This window comes from Chrysemys picta, chromosome 12 (assembly GCF_011386835.1).
Source record: "Chrysemys picta bellii isolate R12L10 chromosome 12, ASM1138683v2, whole genome shotgun sequence".
NCBI classification, from domain to species: domain Eukaryota; kingdom Metazoa; phylum Chordata; order Testudines; family Emydidae; genus Chrysemys; species Chrysemys picta.
Window position 1 is genome coordinate 38,231,016 of NC_088802.1, and position 20,589 is coordinate 38,251,604.

Genomic DNA, 20,589 nt, shown 5'->3' on the forward strand with positions numbered 1-20,589 from the left:
ACTACTAGTGTGAGTGAGTGGCAAATTACAATTTGGTAGTGTTTTACAATCATTTTGCACAGGTGTACACAACACCACCCATTCCAGTGAAGGTTGAAGAGAGAATAAGTAACTCCACCAACTAATTTATGGCAATCATGCTGGATACATATGCTAAATTTAATACCTATAAACTGCATTTCTGGACCAAAATTAAATAAGTGAAAAATTACATCAATCCAACTCAAATAGCAATGTGAGGGATTATTTGTCTCACAGCAAAGGAGGAAACATGCTTCATTCAGTAGTAGTCTGGTAAACTGTCATGGTTAAACCACACTTTTGACAATGTCTTCCCTATTCTTGCTTGAGAGTGACAACAGGTGGTCTCACTTTCATGATTATTCATGGATTTAGATCTGAGGTATATAACCTCATCAAGTAAAGTGTGAAGGCTTGGCAGCACTGATGAAAACAAATCACAACAGAAGAGAAGTTCTCTAAGATGGAGATTTTCATAATTATATTGGAGAGGTTTCTGAAAGATTATACATTAGAAAGAAACATGTTAATTTAGATAATGTCTTTATACCTATTATTCTCTGCTGCTAGTTTGTACAGTGCATGGGTGATCTCAGCACAGGCAAGAATGGCCCCATGGCGAGTGTGTAAATCTGTGCCCACTGCTAATGGTAGCAGTCTTGGCAAAACTGCAAGAAATGAGATAAAAAATAGTAATTACATATTACATGTAAACACTTCTGTCTAGAAATTAATGTGGAAAAATCATTTCTAGAAAAGTCATCTTCCCCAGAGCTGTATCTTAGCGAGATATAGAGCAAGAACATTTTCAGATCCCTAAATCTGAAAATCAGTTTTAAAAATGGGAATAAGATTTTCCTGTGTTATCAAAATACACCAAGAATTTCCATTTCCACAGTTAGATTTTTCAATTTGGTGTAATAAAAATGGTTCCCCGCCCAAAGACACACCACGAGCAAATACTTCCTTTAGTTCTCTCTTAGCCACATATTAAATGCAATGTATTTCATTTATCTACCCTAACCAAACATGTTGGAAAGATTTATAGAAATCTGTGGCTTGCTAGCTGCTATATGTGCTAGTCGAGATATCTTTGGATTTCAAGATGCTCTCAGTCATTTCTTGATTTTTTTAGTTTATGCATAAAGTAGTTTTTCAGTTGCTTTAGACTGTTGTTTTAAACATTAAAAAGCAACAGAGGGTCCTGTGGCACCTTTGAGACTAACAGAAGTATTGGGAGCATAAGCTTTCGTGGGTAAGAACCTCGCTTCTTCAGATTGCATCTGAAGAAGTGAGGTTCTTACCCACGAAAGCTTATGCTCCCAATACTTCTGTTAGTCTCAAAGGTGCCACAGGACCCTCTGTTGCTTTTTACAGATTCAGACTAACACGGCTACCCCTCTGATGTTTTAAACATTAGTCACTTTACATTTTGGAGTGGCTTAAAGCTGAACTTGAAAATTTTGCTGCCTTTTCCCCTCCCCATTTCCTAAATGTCACTGTAATTCATGAAAAGAAAGTTTTAACACCATCAGAATTACAGCACTACTATACCCAGTTGTGGGGAAAACCTTGCTTAATCTCTTATTAAGCCATATTAACTTGTATTTTTTCTAAGTCTTGTTTTGTTGGTATGTTTTTGCTATGTGCCCAGAGACGCTTGATATGGGGTGCTATATAAAACACAGATATATTGCTACTTACCCACATTTGTCATATACTCAGGGACCTGTGGAGTGAGGTTATGCAGAGCCTTGGTTGACAGTTCTCGAATAACACTGTGGAGATTAAAGAAAGTTTTTTGTTCAGCTTCCATAAATCACTGTAGTATCAGTTATTGACTGCTGCTCTTCATAGCAAAAGCAGTTACATATTATGACCCCAATTAGATCTGCACAGACCAACCCTTGCACAGCACAGAATCCTGCTGAATTCAATAGGTTCCATACAGGCCTAGTAGTATACCCTTGTTTCAGTACCTCAAGCTTCCTCTATCTTTTTGCGTGTGAGAGAATTTAACATTTTTCCAGTGAAGAAATGTATTTGTGTTATCAAATGGAGGAATGAAAAATGAATCAGCTTCATATATATTGTTTGAATTCTATATATTGGGACACTCTTCAGTAGATATTGTATCCCACACTAGCCCACACACACACTAAAAGACCCTCAGAGGGCACAAAAGGATAGAAATGTTGACTAAACTATAGGCCACACAATTATGTAAGAAACAAACATGCTCTGAGAAACCATGTTAAGAAAATCCACAGATAATGAGAAATGTTTTACCTTCATTTTTAACGCTGTTATTCTCCCTTGCTGATTACTACTCTTAATTCAGGGAGAGTCAAACTACCTTTTATACAGAATACTGGCTAAATTGATTTTTTCATAAGAGTAAGGAAATCAGAAATAAAGAAAAAACATTTTGTTGCTGCAGATGTTTTGTGTCATGGTCTAGCAAAAGAAAAGGATAATTGTGGTCCTGGAGCAGCAAGACCATAGTTACAGCTTTTTAAATTTAAGTTTACAGGTACCTCATTCTTATTTCAAGTGTTGTTGGTTTTTATTTCTTTTTTTTTAAAGAAAGAATATTGAAAAACCTAGTAAATAAGCTTAGACTCATTTTAAAATATGTATATCTAACAGCTCACAAACTCAATAAGATTAATCACAAAAGCTCTGTGTAACCTATATATTATTAAATATACATTTTCACCACATCGCACAATACCAATAATTATTACAAGTTGATGAATGGTGAGGGGGAAGTCAAAGGAAATCCAACATACACCAGACATGTACAAACTATTATGGCTTCACTTATGTGTGTCATTCTATTTGCAAAAGAACATTTAGCAGACTGTTTTGTGCAATCATTCTAGACGAATAAACACTTGAGTTTGTTTTTTTTAGAACGTAATAGGTCAAATATTGGAAATCTTAATTTAAAAAAATCATCCATTGGATCCATTGGATCCAAGTATCAAAGGTTCCATAACATATTTTGTGCCACCTATTTTTAAAAATACTACTTTAAATGGAAATTAATCAACTAGTTTACGTCTCAGAATTGGTTTAGACTGGGATTTCAAAAGGAGCCTAGAAGAGTTACGTGCCCAACTCCAATTGAAAATCCTTAGGCTTTTCTTAAGATCAAGCCTTAAAATACACCCTCACAATTCTCTAACAGAAGATTCTTCTTATTCTACTTCTAACATTTCTTGATTCTGCAACACTTACAACACAGTGAATTTACAACAGAAAGGACAAACTTCTGAATTCTGAGTGTCCTACACAGACACATGTATGAACATTTAATTAACGTGAACTGTGACTAAGACAATAAGTCTCACAAAGAGATAAATGGGTGCTTTGTTTTTTCCCCCTTCATTTCTCCATGCCAAAATGAGAGATTTTAAGGAGAACACTGTTTAGCATTCCTGAATGTAAATTACCATTAAAAAATGTTTCTGATACTTAATTCAAATATCCAATCCAGTTGAGCGTTGTCATGTAAAAAAGCACGGCTACAGTGTATGACTGTCTATTTCCACACCACAAATAAAGACACCGCTCAATGTTACGGAATATGGCATTTTCCCAAATACTAGTGGCCCAAACCAGGCAGCCTGCAGTTAGCTCTTGGCTACATGAATAAAAACTTACTGCTGAAAGAAACAAAGGGAAAGGAAAAGCAAAACAAATATGGATGGTAGCACCTCAGGGCTCATCCCAGATCTTCCAGGATCATCATGAGCAATAATAATAGCTTATAGTAGTGTTTCATCACATTTGTGTTATACGTACACATTTCAATCTTCATGCAACAATGCAACATTTATCTTCACGTATTAAGTCTACTTAATTAATGATAATTATATGGTGATGATGTTTACACTCAGATGTACTATGTAATGTATTAAATAATTATTCATCTCCTAAAACTAGATTTAAATGTCACGAAAACTAAAAACATGTTTTAAGTGAAGCTTTCAAACAGTGGGGAAGTGCCCACATCCACCTCCCTGCTGTTGAAAAAATCGAAAGTGTTGGAATAATTTCATTATGTCCACACAATCCATGATGTCATTACAGAGGGGCCAAATTTGAGTGCTGTTGTGACTCCATGAGTAAGTGGGAGTGCACTTCATGCCCCACTAGAAAGTTTTGAGGCCCTTCCCCACATTGAGAACCACTGAGGTAAGCCATTGCCTGCCCAATCAAATACATTAGCAATACTAATATGTTAACATTTCTTTTTTTTAAATGTTATCATTCATGGAAAAGAGTTATTACAAATTTCCAAGATTAAAAAGGAGCACAAATCTGCTAATACTTTTAAAAACAGTTTTCAAAGGGGCCTGTTTTATTTAAAAAATAATTACCATAATATGATTTTTAAAAGTTCTAAGGAATATGATTCAGACCCTTAATCCCTGATTCAGGAAAATATAACTAGCATTTGTAAGTCCCAGCACAATGGCATCTGATCCTGATCGAGGCTTCTAGTTCCTACCACAATACAGATAAGAACAAATAGACAACAACCACCCTCTCCCTTTAAAGAAAGGTAACTAAAGAGTTCCGAAAAGTAAAACTTACAGAATATTTGACTTCCAGATAATATAAGTTACATGTTTGAAACATACCCATCCCAATGGTTGATCTTCATGTTAACCAGGTGGTCAATCATTGATTGTGTATACTCAGGAAAACTAGCAATGTACACACTGAAAAAGAAATAAGTACATCCATATTTTTTATTTTTATATATATATATATATATATATATATATATATATATATATATATATATATATATATATATATATATATATATATATATATATATATATATATATATACACACACACACACACACACACACACACACAGAATGTATATCAATTTGAATTTTGGCATATACAGTAGAACCTCAGAGTTATGAACACCTCAGGAATGGAGATGGTTCGTAACTCAAATATTCATAACTGAACAAAATGCTATGGTTGTTTTTTCAAAAGTTTACAGTTTAAACATTGACTTAATACAGCTTTGAAACTTTACTATGCAGAAGAAAAATGCTGCTTTTAACTATCTTCATTTAAATGAAACAAGCACAGAAACAGCTTCATTACCTTGTCAATTTAAAAAAAAAATCCCTTTATTTTTTTAAGCAGTTTACGTTTAGCACAGTAAAATATGGTACTGGTCTGCCTGATTGCATATTTCCAGTCCCAAATGAGGTGTGTGGTTGACTGGTTAGTTGGTAACTCTGATGTTCGTAACTCTGAGATTCTACTGTACTGCTTTGAAGATTTTGACCCAATTGCTTTTAATGCAATAAACAAAAAAACCTTCAAAATGTACTACCTATTTGTCTATTTAAAGGGGTGCATAAAAACATGATATTCCATATTATGTAAAATTCATTATGTTAATATTTACAACACTTTTGTAAAATATTTTGAGATTATCAGTGAAAACCATTGTACACACATATAAAGAATTATATGATCAATAAATACTAGAAAAAATAAACTGCTTATAGATTTTACTGTTTAAATAAAATGATTAATACATTCTACATTTATAATTATTTACAAGATTAGAGTGGGGAAAAGTGCTTTTTTTGCAAGTATATAGTACAGTATTATTATACTATATTGGCATAGTGTGTGCATCATCCCCCTCTAGTGCTAGTGTACATGGAGGACAGTCTATTATTACTATGCGTTACTCCATTAGCTCAAGTGACCAAGATCTGTGCAGTGGATCTAAAGGTTCCAACTCTACTGCTGACCCACATAGGTGTCAAAAAAGCAAACTGAAAACACAAACTCCATCATGTGGCATCATGTTGACACCCACATACCTCTACACCTCTTCAGGTCTGTCCACCTCCCCATTTCCGTTCAACTGGTTTCAGTCCCAGTCCTTTGCCCAGTCAATTCCGGTTCCCCAAGCTCCTCATCTGACCGCCCTACCTATGGAATCCCATTCTCCAATCCCTGTTCCCCTACCTGGCTACCAGTCTCCTTGCCCAGCCATTCCCAACCTCCCATTGCCCAGTCCCACTCTCCCTGACCAACCAGGCCCCATCTCCTTGTTCAGATAATCTCAGTCTTTCCATCTCAGCCTCCTTGCCTAGCCAGTCTCAGACTCCCATCTATCCCAACACCCAGTTCAGATACCCAGATCCAGCATGACCTGCATTTCACAGCTGCAACTGCTCACTCCTGGGCTGGAACACACCCAATGCTGACAGAATGTTTGGGGAATTAGCTGCTAAAATCTAAGTCTTTACTGAGTATGTACGAGGTGTGATTTTGTAAAGGCTTATAACTTGGCCAAATTTGGGCAGATTTTCACTGGAATGGCAAAAGGTACATCTCTGATACAAAGCCCCACCCCTCCCCCGGCCAAATTTTAAGTGCCTGCTCTAAAGCATAGGTACATCAAGAGCTTCTCAAAGACAAAGTCACCAGATTTTTTTAAAATGGACAAAACACTGTTTTTCATTGTTCTCAGGAATGGCCGAAGTATTACTACTGAATTTAGACATTCAGCATAGAAAATTTCAGCCCAAATAGTTAAGTTTAGCAAAGTTATAAGAAACTGAAAACTGGGTTTTTATTGGAACTGTTGGGCAACTTTAATAATATGCAGGGCTACCAGCCCATCTAATAATATAGTAAAAATTATAATGTGGCAATATCCATACAACTTTTTATATATGCTATTGTACCTCTGAAATATGCCTTCATTAATGAAAATAGTCAAATGCAGAAAATTATTTCTATCAGTTCAAAGGCATAGAACAATAAACATCCAGAGTCAGAACTTTATTAATGCTGTGATTGCTAAAAGGAAGCTATGTACAGACTTTTACACCTAGACACAGTCCTTTTATAGTTAATGGGAATCTATGCAGGCATAAGAGTCATGTGACAGACCTCTGGGAAGGGCTGAGATTCTAAATCACAACTATGGATTCTGTACACCATGTTACTGCTTTTTAAAACTACCTAAGCAATTATACCCAAGCAATCAAGGAGACCGGCCCTGTCAGAGAGGTCCATTCTTCCATCCATAACGTAATGGTACATATTTTCTATATACCTATCCCCTTGTGTTTTGATGCCATTCACACAAAGAATTAAGGAACTAATGAAGTATTGACCCAATTAATTACAACTCAGATGGGATGACAAACACACTTCATGAACAAAAACTTGATTAAGAATAGTGAATATGGTTTCAAGGAATCACACTTTAGTAACTAGGTATGGTATTTTAAAGTGATCAGTGCAGCAGCAATTAAGGAAAGAAAAGCGCAGCCATAGGATCTAGAGTGAGCTGTGAAATACTTTGTTATCAGCTTGGTAAGCAGGCAAAATAAAGAAGGACTTCTTAATTTAGAATATTTTTGCCCTTAAGCAAAAGAAACATTTTTATCACCAATGCGTAACATCACACTGAAAGTCACAATGAAAAAGAGAGAGCTGAAACAGAGAGCTTGGAAGAAAAGATAACAGCATAGGCATCAACAAAATAAAACAAAAAGTGAAGAGAAACAAACTTCTCGCTACCCCCAAGCCAGAAAAATCTACTATTTCTTTTAAGGCTGTGTACATTTTTAAAGTTTAAAAGTAGTAGGCCATATGCTCTGCGGGTGCAAATTGGTGCAGTTCCACAGACTTCAGAGAATATGACCAATTGCATTTCCCTAGTTTGGTTTGGTTGAAGATAGGCTAGTTGGGGGATATAAGCAATGTGTAAAAAAAAGGATGTGGACTAGGGAAAGGAAAGAGGAGGTATAAGTTGGGAATTATGTACAAATACAAAGAAAGATCAGTTAAATGAAAACAAAACAAAACAAAACACTATATAGCCCAAGCAAAGAGAATAGGATCACAATAAGATGACTGGAAAACATTAAACCTGTTGTTCTGCTTTGTGGGAATTAAAAAGCAGGTACGTGTACAGAGAGTGCCGTTTCCCCATTTGTTTTCCTAGCATTTGGTCTGTAGCTCTATACTGTCTGCAGGGCCGGCTCCAGGCACCAGCCCACCAAGCATATGCTTGGGGCGGCGCCTGGAGGGGGGCGGCACGGTGGGGCGCTCCGGCCCGAGAGCGGGGCCGCGACCGGGCTCGCCGCCCTCCCCCCGGCGCTCCGGCCGGTCGGGGAGAGCGGGGCCCCGGCCGGGGGCTCTTCGCCCTCCCCCCAGCGTTCTGGCCGCCGGGGAGAGCGGAGAGCCCGGCCTCCTCCCGGCGCTCTGGCCGCCAGGGAGAGCGGAGCCGCAGCGGGCTCGCCGCCCTTCCCCCGGCGCTCCAGCAGGTCGGGGATTGCGGGCCCGCAGCAGTGGGCCCTGGGGGGGGAGGGGGCGGCGGGTGGCTTTTTTGCCTAGGGCGGCAAAAAAGCCAGAGCCGGTCCTGACTGTCTGAGTGGGCACGACGCCCCAGTGTGATATCTGTTATATTTTTTAATGCATAATTCCTTGCATGATGTGTGCAACAGCCATTCTTTTTCACCTCCCCTTACTCAGATGCAACAGGAGACTGACACAGAGAGGGGGGAAATACAGGGTGGCCAAAACTGAACATGCTTCTGACTTTAAGATGGCACTCCATATAATGCAACAATAAAGAGAAGTGTAGTCACAGAGATAAGGGAATACTTAAATCATTATGCTGCTAGCAGAGTAGGCTCAAGTCAAGATACAGTGCCCATAGCAGAGCAACACATCCTGAAGCAAACAAAAAAAAAATATGCTCAATATAAAGAAATTAATTGTCTACACTGCAACATAAGCCTGTGCTTGAGCCCAGGCTCAAGCATAGCCCCACTTGCATCTACACTGCAATTGCACTAACCCAGGGCTTGGACCCTGCAGGGCTGGAAGATCTGAACTTGAGTTAAGCCAGGATGTAGGGTCCAAGCCCTATTGCTTTGCAGTGTAGATGCAGCCCCACCTGACTTGAGTCCCAGGAGTCAGCCGGGAAAAATCCCACAATTCCATGGGAAAAGTTCCTTAGTCCTCTCTATCCCAACAATCTGCAATCCACTCTATTGAAAACGAAATCCACCCTCACTCTGCAAATGGCAGCAGCTCTGGTCAGCATTAACCCATTCTCTTTTGATCACCAATCCACAAGCACACTATCATAGAGCCTCCTGGGTTTGCAATGGAGAGCGAACCGACCAAGTCTTTTGCTAAGCAAGTTACTTCAAATTTCCTGTAACATCAGGGCGGGCAGCAAAGTTTTCCCACGGTACACCATGGTCCTAGAACTAGAGTGACCACATTGGGGGGCTGGGGAAAAAGGGGATGAGGCGCTAGCGAATCTGGGATATGGTTACTATAACTCAGGTCTGTGTATTGCAGCATGGAGGCCAAAGCCCTAGGTTCAAATACAGGTTAGAAAAGTCTTAATGTAGGATTAAAATACAATGTAGACGCGCAAGCCCAGGGCTCCCTAACATGGGTCAGCTGACTCAAGTCCACTAACCCTGGGCTTACATTGCAGTGTAGACATACCCTGAATCTTGCTAAGCTCTTGGTCTTGATACCTTCTGGCAATAAGTTCCACAAATTAAGTTTGTATTGGGAAATTAATATTTCCTTGTATCAGTTTTAAATGTGTTTTCTGTTTCACTGAATGTCCCCTTACTCTTGTATTAGGAGAAGATTAATAGGAGACCCTCTCTAATCCATCTCTCTAAACTAAACAGTCCTGGTCTTTCAATCTCACTTCACAAGGAAGTCTCTGTGCTACCAGTCATTTTTATCACCTGATTTTGAAACCGCTCTATTTCTGTGCTAGCAGTTTTTTACATGGGTTACAAGAATTGAACATAGTATTCCAGCTAAAGAGACACCATTTATTTACAACAGCATTTTAATTATTTAAATATTATTCTCTGTCCAACTCTTTATACAGCCTACACAACATTTTGTTTGCTTTTTCAACTACTGCTGCACATTGAGTCAAGATTTTCAATGAGCTGTCCATCATGATGCACTGGTCTTTATCATTAGTGTTTACAGTTAATATAGAAATTATGGCTTGTCTATATGGCAAGCTACTGCACAGCAAGCCATCATGTGAATCTAGAGTACCAGCTTGCTGCACAGTAATCTCCTATGTGGACACCTCTACAGCACAGTGAAAGTCTCAGAATTCAGCTTAGAGTACTGTGCTTTGAAGTAGTAGCATACTAAGCCACAGTCCAGGACTTTCACTGCACTAAAGGAGTGTCCACACAGGATACTACTACACAAGAAACTGGTGCGCTGTAGATTCACACACCTGGCTTCCTCACTGTAACTTTCCACATAGACAAGACCTCAGCAATGATACAAGTAGTTCAAATTACTCCTTTCAACGGGCATTACCTTGCATATGTCAGCAATTAAATTTATTCTCCCATCATGCTGCCTGTGCACCTAGTCGTGTTAGATTCCCTCTAAGTCCCTCAGAGTCTACTCAAATCTTGACTAACCTAAATAATTTTGGGTCATCTGCAAATTTTACCACTTTGCTTGTTAATTAACACTGAAAAACATCAGACCTAGTTTAGAACCTTGGGCCACCTCACTCAAACTTTTGCCATGTTCTGAACATAATCTGTGTTCACAGATAGGAATAAGAAAAATTAGTTTTCTTTTTATTAAAAAACATAATATTATAAGGTAATACAACATAAAATAAGGTGATAAATCTCTATTAAATGAAGCAGGCACTTTAAGTGTAGGAAAACTACTGCATGGGAACTTACCTTATATTAAGGAAACAATTAACTCTGTTACCAACAGCAAAATAATCAGCTGCAGTCACAATGTCAATGCCATATGGAAAAGTCCCCTATCAATATTAATAGAAGAGAAAAAATTATTATGACTGATCAAATTTTGTATTAATGGTCAACAACAGTTTAAAGTGTCACCTATACCAGGGGTCGGCAACGTTCGGCACGCGGCTCGCCAGGGTGCTTACCTTGGCGGGCCGGGCCAGTTTTATTTACCTGCTGACGCGGCAGGTTCGGCCGATCGCAGCCCCCACTGGCCGCGGTACGCCGTCCCGGGCCAATGGGGGCGGCGAGAAGCGGCACGGGCGAGCTATGTGCTGGAGTAGATATTTACATTTAAGACAAATTTCATTATAAACAAAAGCTTTTCCTTCAATTACACCTCTACCCCGATATAATGCTGTCCTCGGGAGCCAAAAAATCTTACCGCGTTATAGATGAAACCGCGTTATATCGAACCGCCGGAGTGTGCAGCCCTGCCCCCGCCCCCCGAGCACTGCTTTACCGCGTTATATCCAAATTCGTATTGTATCGGGTCATGTTATATCGGCGTAGAGGTGTACTTGTTCCACACTAGCAATATTGTTACTATTACAGAAAATAATGTTGTATAAATCTTGTATATACAGACATACACACATACTATATGTTGTCTATATACACATCACACAAATATTATCAAGTTTTACATATAAGCAGAATCAGGTTTTCAGATCAACACCCAGTATCGACTGTGTAGGAGGGGACAAGTGGAAAGAAAATCACCACATATAAAAAAATAAGAGTTATTTACTAGTCTCTGTTTATATATATTTCATGATGTGTTTATCCTTAACTAAAGAAAGTTTTCACAGAACCCAGCAATTTTTCAACAAATTTAATTCCACAGCAGCAATCACACTTCTGATTGTGCTATACAAATGTATTATTGCTCTTTTCAGAAAACACTCATAACATATGATCATGCATATAGTCATCAGCTGTAAATTCACCGCCAGTCATGTCTAATTGCTCATACATAGCTCAGATATTCAGAATTTTGATTGGCTGACCCCGATTTCATTTAGTATAATGTTTTGATACAAAGTTATATTCCCTGATGGAGGAGATAGCATGGCCTACTTGACCCGTAATTAAGGGCAAACAAACTAGCCAATAACCAAACACATTACACCCAGTTACAAAAGGGATAGGACACATGATATGTAAACAATGAATGCTGTGCAGGAGTACAGGTTCTGGGAAAACTGGAGAATTTCTTTTGTTTACATTCCTTCTCCACTGGGGCTACAGGAATGCAAAATAATCTAGAAAGTGTCCATTCTGTCAAAGGATTTTTAAAAAGTGCACTTCAATATTAAAATTAATTTTGTTTAAAAAAGTGCTACTTTGATTTATTCTTAAATATATTCTGGGACTTTAAAAAAAAAAAAAAAAAAAAAACCTTTCACCTACATGGAATCTTTAAATCCACCGTAACAGTGAACAGCAACATATTTGCTGTGGCACGGACACATATACTTCTCTTACCTCCAGGATAGGACACATTACAGAGCTGATGCAGTCAGGAACAAGAAAGCAACAAAACAGCACTTTTTTCCCCTCATCTAATTACTAAAAGTATTAGTGCTTTGGATGTAGAATCAGTACTTTACTTCCCACCTACTCAGAGAAAGGATGTCTGTTGCATCATATTATACAGAGATAAAGAGATATAATGGGTGTATCTGATGGTTTGAAGTAGCCATTCTCCTAGGCAGCAAGAAATGGTTCACTACTCCTCCCACAGGAAGAAGGTGAGTCACAGATATTGTTCCATTTCACTGTCAGATCTGTGCCATGCTAATTTACTATTTTGTTGTAGATCCCTCCAGAACATATGCAGTATCTGTTGTCTATCTGTGCATTAGCTAAATCTGCAATGAGTTTAAATGCAGACCTTATGTATCAACATACGCCTGGCAATGACCTTTTTTGCCTATACGTTAATTTGGGATTGAACCTCTTTGACTGACCTATAAACAACCCTATAAATCTTTCATTGAATGAAAATGTGTGGCCAAATATTCATTCAATTTGCCCACATCTTTAAAAACTAAAGAAACAATGCTAAGATTTGCAACGGGAACTCTTATTTTCTGGATGTGGCATACATGTAAAATGCATAAACTCTCATAGGGGAAATTGAAACTGGTTTAGTAAATTTAGTACTAGGGACATGAGAGTGTTAGTGTAAGCTTGTGTATAGTTCTCTTGACCTCCCTAGTAAAAGGGTGGAATAATGTTGACATTTTCAGAAAAAGAAGAGCATAAATGAATACTTAACCCACAGGCCATTCTACAACAAATTGCGTGGATATGTGGTTCTATCTGTTCAGCCGAAGTCTGTTATAATGTATTGAAAACATCTAGATCTGATAGAGAATATCCTGAAATCTCGATATTATGGATAAGGCAAAAATAATTTTAGCCATTTATACAATCACTGCCATTATAAAATAAGTATGCATAATCAAAATTATCATCTCACCAAGACAAGTATGTATTTTCTTAGCTTCAGGTGTTGACAGTTCATACACTTTTTTTTTTTTTTTTTTTAATTAAAGCAGCATAGTCATCCAAAGTTTGTTGGAATTGCCTGGATACTTTTGAGAAGTCATTTAAACAAACCTGACTCATTCATATATATGCAGGGCTGGCTTAAAACCTGCATCATCTTTGGGCTGCACCCCATCTGGTGTAAGCTGAAATCATAGGGAGATGTTTTATTGCTTTATCCAGTACCACATGATGTGGAGGCAGTATGAACTACTCTGCAATGACTAGACACTCTGGAGTATCAAGGAAATCAGGATGTCCTCCTGTTTTACCTCAGCCCTAGTTAGGCCACAATCACAAAAGATACCCACCCTTGAAGCTTTCCTCCACTATTATCCTAACTTCATCCTGAAAAACACATCAGTTCTGGACACATTCCTTATTGCCTCCCTCTCATCACTAGAGGAGTGAACACCCAGCTGGCGTGACAGAGAATTTGGGGCAGCTGGAGTGCAGAAAGCCTAACACTGAAAACTGACCTTAGAATAGGGGCCTTTTGAATAAGAACATAAGAATGGCCATACTAGGTTAGATCAGTAATTGATCTATCCCGGTATCCTGTCTTCCAACAGTAGCTCATGTCACATGGGTTTGCAGCCCTGACTATATTGGCTAATAGTCACTGATGAACCTATCCTCCATAAAATTATCTATTTCTTTGTTGAACCTAGTTATACTTTTGTCCTTCACAACATCCCTTGGCAACATTATGACATTTTCTCTCTTATCTATCCCTTTCCCAATGGTTCTTAAATTACCTTTTTATTATTATTATTATTATTGCCGCTGCACACAGCAGATGTTTTCAGGGAACTAGCCACAATGACTCCAAGATATCTTTCTTGTGTGGTAGCAGTATTAGAACCTATCATTTTTTTATGTAAAGTTGGGATTATGTTTTCCAATGTGCATTGCTTTGCATTTATCAACACTGAATTGCATCTACCATTTTGTTCCCTAGTCACCCAGAGTTGCAAGATCCTTTTGTAACTCTTTGCAGTCAGCTTTGGACTTAACTATTTTGAGTAATTCTGTATCGCCTGCAAACTTTATCACATCACTGTTTTCCCCCTCCCACTTTTAAAAGCAATGGGCCCATGGCCCCCTGCCCCCACCACTATTTCTGATGAAAGCAAGATGAGACCATCATTAGCTACATTTTGTTTTGACCTTAATACAGCAGCCAACACATACCCAGTACAGAATCACATTTACACAAACTATAAGGCCTCTTTACACTGCCAAAGTGGCATCAAAGAATCTTAGTAAAATGAGAATCAAGATAACACCATGCAGTGAGGAAATACCATACCAATGAACACCCCAGATAACCTTAACAAGATACTGGAAATGTGATATGGTGAGATTGCAGAGTGCCAGGAGTATATTGGCACTACAGCATAGTTTAAAATCAGGTTTTGAAGCTTCTGTGCTTCTTTACCTACACTAACACCTATATTAGTGTATGGAACACAGCTTCCTGCTCTGCTGTATGTGTCAGTGATGTCAGCTCTTAGAGGAGAAAAAAAAAAAACATCATGAGTGCCTGAACACAGACTCTTGCAGATACGAAGCTTCTCAGATCACCTTAAATGTCCTTGTTTGTTTTTTATACGTCATGCACCTGATTTGCAATCTCAAAGATTTTGTTAATGTATTTACACTATTTTAGCACTGTGAATGGGAAATAACTGCATGGCTAATTTTTTTCTTTCTTCTAGAAACCTTAGCAGTTAGTGTATTCAGCACATAGATGAAGATGTTTTTAGTTAGTAGTTTTCTACCTGGGGTCAATGGACCCCTGGGGCAGTGTTTCCTCTAATTTTTTCCATCCATGTGTGAAATGAATTTTGTTATGTACACCATATCAAGATAATGTGCGGATGTGCGCCACCAGGAGAAACCAAAAACTTAGATATAATATATTTTTTTAAGAAGTTACCATAGGGATAAATTACTCCAGCCAGGAAAGGTTGGGCATTTTAGAACTCACTACTCAAAGAATTTAAGCGTAAGAGAGAAATAAAAATTATAAAATGCATAGACCAGTCAAAAAACTAAAATAACACACTTTGAAAGTAGTATCAAGAAGTTACTACAACAACAACAATAATACAAGTATGTGTTGGGAGGCGAGTGTGAAAGACAGAGAGAGAGAGAGAGAGAGAGAGAGAGAGAACGCTGCCCTTTTAAGTAGATCAGCATGTTCAGACACAACAGCAACTGCCAGAAAGCTTACTCTGTCCTGAGCCCTGTTGTGTGCCACACCCTGCTCTGTGGAGATGGGGTACAGGGGCAGGGGGCAAGTGGGACACCCTGACATCAGTGTCCCCCTCCGCACCCCAACTCTGCACAGCAAGCAGGAGGCTCCCAGGAGCAGCATGGCAGTTGGGGGAGGGACACCTGAAGCGCGTGGCACTTGACAGCCTGCTTAGCAGCCACCCAGCTGCGCAGCTTAGAGGAAACTTAGCCCTACGGGTCCGCAGACTATGTCTAAGATTTCCAACGGGGTCTATCCTTTCAAAAATTTTTAGGGATCCGCAAATGAGAAAAGGTTGAAAAACCACTGTTCTAAGTCTTTTATGCTGTGAAATATCTGCCTCCCAAGTGACATGGAAATAAAGCAGATTTTTCTACTTGAGCAACTCATACTTCTTCAAAACTAACCAATTTCTTGGAAAATTCAGATTATGGTTTGAGAAAAAGCATGACCTACTGGACAAAGCACAGGACCAGAAGTGAGGACTCATGAGTTCTAGTCCTAACTATGCGATCAAATTGCTGTGAGGCCTTGTGTAGTTCACTTAACTTACCTTAATGCGAGTTAAGGCATATTGTGTGACTTTACATCAAGGTTTTGCTTTTTAGAAGCAACTTGCTAAAAGGCTTTTTCTGGAACTAATGTCCTAAAAGCTCATAATTAAGTTTAAAGGGGAAAAAAGTACATGAGAACCTGTGGTTCAAATGATGAAAATATGTTACATGATTGTTTTGAAACAATGTTCCCCAAATTTGGTTGTTCTTTTACTCATTTGGTTTTAGGAGTTATATGTTACAATGTACATATAAGAAGTTTGTTTAATGAAGAATCAGAAAAGTTACTATACCTGTCTTCCAACATTCTCCTGGAAGGCAGCCTAAAGAACAGAGAGAACAAACATACAAAAATGAGTCAGTTTGCTTTTTGATAAACACCAGAGGATGAATTCAAAACAAACACACAGCAATATAAATGACCCATGGCTTTACTTTTTAAAATAAAGTCAGCTTTGTTATTTGAACAAGCCCTCAAGGGTTGGTTTTTTGTTTTTTTGGGGGGAGGGGGGTCACTGATGCTTTATGTTCCAATACTCTTTCAAATCTGTCTGTTGCAGGACAACAGATTAAGAATGCAAGTTGACTAAGGCCTGGTCTACACTAGGCGTTTATGTCGAAGTTAGCGCCGTTACATCGAATTAACCCTGCACCCGTCCACACCGAGAAGCTATTTAGTTCGACATAGAGGTCTCTTAAATTCGACTTCTGTACTCCTCCCCGACGAGGGGAGTAGCGCTAAATTCGACATGGCCATGTCGAATTAGCTAGGTGTGGATGGAAAACAACGGTAATAGCTCCGGGAGCTATCCCAGAGTGCACCACTCTGTTGACGCTCTGGACAGCAGTCCGAGGTCTGACCAGCCACACAGGAAAAGCCCCGGGAAAATTTGAATTCCTTTTCCTGTCTGGGCAGTTTGAATCTCATTTCCTGTCTGGACATCGTGGCGAGCTCAGCAGCACTGGCAACGATGCAGAGCTCTCCAGCAGTGATGGCCGTGCAATTTCAGAATAGAAAGAGGGCCCCAGCATGGACTGATCGGGAAGTCTTGGATCTGATTGCTGTGTGGGGCGAGGAGTCCGTGCTTTCCGAGCTGCGCTCCAAGAAACGGAATGCAAAGATCTACGAGAAGATCTCTAAAGGCATGTCAGAGAGAGGATACAGCCGGGATGCAACGCAGTGCCGCGTGAAAATCAAGGAGCTGAGACAAGGCTACCAGAAGACCAAAGAGGCAAACGGACGCTCCGGATCCCATCCCCAGACATCCCGTTTCTACGAGGCACTGCATTCCATCCTAGGTGCGGCCGCCACCACTACCCCACCACTGACTGTGGACTCTGAGGATGGGATATTGTCCACGGCCGGTTCCTCGGACATGTTAGCGGACGGGGAAGATGAGGAAGGAGATGAGGAGGACGAGGCAGTCGACAGCGCTTACAACGCTGATTTCCCCGACAGCCAGGATCTCATCACCCTTACAGAGATCCCCTACCAACCGTCCCCAGCCGTTAACCCGGACACAGAATCTGGGGAAGGATCAGCCAGTAAGTGTTTTAAACATCTAAACATTTATTTTTAACAGAACAGGAATATTAAGAATAACAACAATGGGTTTCTCATGATTAGTTTGCCCTAGGCGCTTAACGTTTCAGTCCTGGGCAGTGCAACTATTGAAAAAAAAATCTAACAATGTCCGGTTTAGCATGATTGTTCTGCCCAAGCCGCTCTACTGTTTAGTCCCTGCCAGTGCAGCTACAGTAAAATGCGGTCTATATGTCCGGGGATAGAGCAGAAATCCTCCTGGGACATCTCGAGGAAGCTCTCCTGGAGGTAATTGGAAAGCCGTTGCATCAGGTTCCTGGGGAGAGCGGCCTTATTGGGTCCTCCGTAGTATGACACGTTGCCGCGCCACGAGACAATCAAGTACTGAGGGATCATTGCCCTGCACAGCAGGGCGGCATACGGCCCTGGTCTTTGGAGGCTTTCTCGAAGCATTCTTTTTTTATCGCTGTCTGAGATCCTCATCAGGGTGATGTCGCTCACGGTGACCTGCTTTGAATTAGGTAGGGGAATGTTAGTGTTGGGACTGCTTGCCTGTTCCTTTACAGAACTGTAACCGCTGGTTTGCAGCCACGCGGTGGAGGCGGGAGAGGGGCAGCCTACAGGGATCGTTCCCGGGGACAGCCGCGAGGGGGTGGGACGGGGCAGAGTTCCTGCTTGCCGGATTGCTGGCAGCAGGGACTGACATTGCTTTCAATGTGAAAGGAGGCCAGTGCTAATATTAAAGTTTTAAGCTGCCACAAGTCTACGGCTTACCATGTCTGCCTGCTACACAAATTCCGGTGTCCTGCCCCGCTTCTCAGATCTGCTGTGCAAGACCCCAGGCACTGAATGCGAAGGCCGAGAATTCGACCTTGCCCTGAGTGCGCATGTGATAGGTGCTGTGCATGGTCTTGTTCACAGAGAAAGACTATGTTCTTTATTCACAACTACATTTATCTTTCTGAGGAATTCACTCCCTTTTTCCCATTCCCACAGCCACATCTGCGACTGTCTCACAACCTAGCCTGGCATCACACTCCCAGAGGCTAGCGCAGATTAGGCGTAGGAAGAAGAGGACACGGGAGGACATGTTCTCGGAGCTTATGGGCTGCTCCCGAGCCCAGGCAGCACAGCAGACCCAGTGGCGGGAGAACTTGTCCCAAATGCACCAAGCACACATGGAACGGGAGGAGAGGTGGCAGCAGGAAGACCAGCAGGCGACTCAAACGCTGCTTGGACTAATGAGGGAGCAAACGGACACGCTCCGGCGCCTTAGGGATGTTCTGCAGGAACGGAGGCAGGAGGACAGAGCCCCGCTGCAGTCTATCTGTAACCGCCCTCCCCCGCCACCAAGTCCCATACCCCCTTCACCCAAAGTGCAAAGAAGGAGGGGCGGCAGAGTCCGTGCAAACTCTCACTCCACCCCTGCAGACAGCTCTAGTAGTAGAAGGCTCTCATTCCCCAAAATTTGACAAGTTCTTTCCTTCCCGCCTTACACAAGCCCCCGTCCAAGTTTCACCTCCCAGTTCCATGTGTAGTTGCTAATAAAAAAATACGTTTCTGTTAATTACTGTTTCCATCATGTTCTTTTGGAGGAGGGGGGGAAGGGGGTTGGTAATTGGACAGGACAGTCACCTTTGGCAGGGTACATAGGCGGAGGGCAGGTCCAGCAGCAGGGCTCACACACAGTGCAGTCACTAGTTACCCTGGTCAGTCTGGGAGGTGGTTTTCATGTTCTGTGGTGGGGGGTGGGTTGCTCTGTGACTCTGTGGCGGGGGAGGGCAGTTACAGATCTTATGCGGCAGTCCTTATCCTGGATCACAGAGCCACACAGCAGGGGATCTGTAACCGTCCTCCCCCGCCACAAAGTCACATAGCCCCCCCATACACACAGTCCCGATCAGGAGGGGTGACAGGCTCCGTTGAAACAACCAGTCCACCACAGCGGAGCCTGTCAATCCTGGAGTTTAGAAGCGTCATTTGCGTCACTACACTACACCCGCTCCCCACCACAGTCTGCGTCCCAGGTTTAAAACATTCCCGCGAAAACAGTAATAAAGAAAACGGTGTTCATTAACAAAGTAGAAGTGATTTTATTTCTAAACGTGTGTTGGAAGGGGGTGAAGGGGGTATGTAACTGGAGAGGATAGTCAACATTAACTGGGTGAAGAAACGGGGGCAGGTTCAGCTTCTCTGTACACAAACTTAAAAGTCACAGGTTACCCTGCTCAGTCAGGAACCTAGCTTTCAAAGCCTCCCGGATGCACAGCGCGTCCCGCTAGTCTCTTCTAATCGCCCGGCTGTCTGGCTGGGCGTAATCAGAAGCCAGGCTATTTGCCTCAACCTCCCACCCCGCCATAAAGGTCTCCCCCTTGCTCTCACAGAGATTGTGGAGCACACAGCAAGCTGCTATAACAATGGGGATATTGGTTTCGCTGAGATCACAGCGAGTCAGTAAGCTTCTCCATCTCCCCTTGAGACGGCCAAAAGCACACTCCACCACCATTCTGCACTTGCTCAGCCGGTAGTTGAAGAGTTCTTTTTCAGTGTCCAGGGCACCAGTATAGGGCTTCATGAGCCAGGGCATTAGCGGGTAGGCTGGGTCCCCGAGGATGACTATAGGCATCTCCACATCCCCAACAGTTATTTTGTGGTCCGGGAAGTAAATACCTTGCTGCAGCCGTCTAAACAGACCAGAGTTCCTGAAAACACGAGCGTCATGAACCTTGCCCGGCCATCCGACGTAGATGTTCGTAAAACGTCCCCTGTGGTCCACCAGTGCTTGCAGCACCATGGA

At 41.1% G+C, this 20,589-nt stretch overlaps 2 protein-coding genes across 7 annotated transcripts in view; one reads left to right on the forward strand and one right to left on the reverse strand.

Annotated features, from left to right (window-relative positions):
* TBCD (tubulin folding cofactor D) overlaps positions 1 to 20,589 on the reverse strand; it is a 268,348-nt gene that overhangs the window by 113,847 nt on the left and 133,912 nt on the right. For all 6 annotated transcript variants that reach the window (XM_065563362.1, XM_065563361.1, XM_042841194.2 and 3 more), the window contains exons 17-21: positions 16,543 to 16,572; positions 10,808 to 10,893; positions 4,674 to 4,754; positions 1,726 to 1,799; positions 572 to 689 (exon numbers count right to left, since the gene is read on the reverse strand). In XM_065563362.1, coding sequence (XP_065419434.1) covers positions 572 to 689; positions 1,726 to 1,799; positions 4,674 to 4,754; positions 10,808 to 10,893; positions 16,543 to 16,572 — 389 coding nt within the window. The remainder of the gene's footprint in view (positions 1 to 571; positions 690 to 1,725; positions 1,800 to 4,673; positions 4,755 to 10,807; positions 10,894 to 16,542; positions 16,573 to 20,589) is intronic.
* Positions 17,372 to 19,264, forward strand: LOC135974785 (uncharacterized). Its single transcript, XM_065563364.1, has 2 exons — positions 17,372 to 17,794; positions 18,789 to 19,264. The coding sequence occupies exons 1-2, from the start codon at positions 17,395 to 17,397 to the stop codon at positions 19,262 to 19,264; spliced, it is 876 nt and encodes a 291-aa protein (XP_065419436.1). The 5' UTR covers positions 17,372 to 17,394.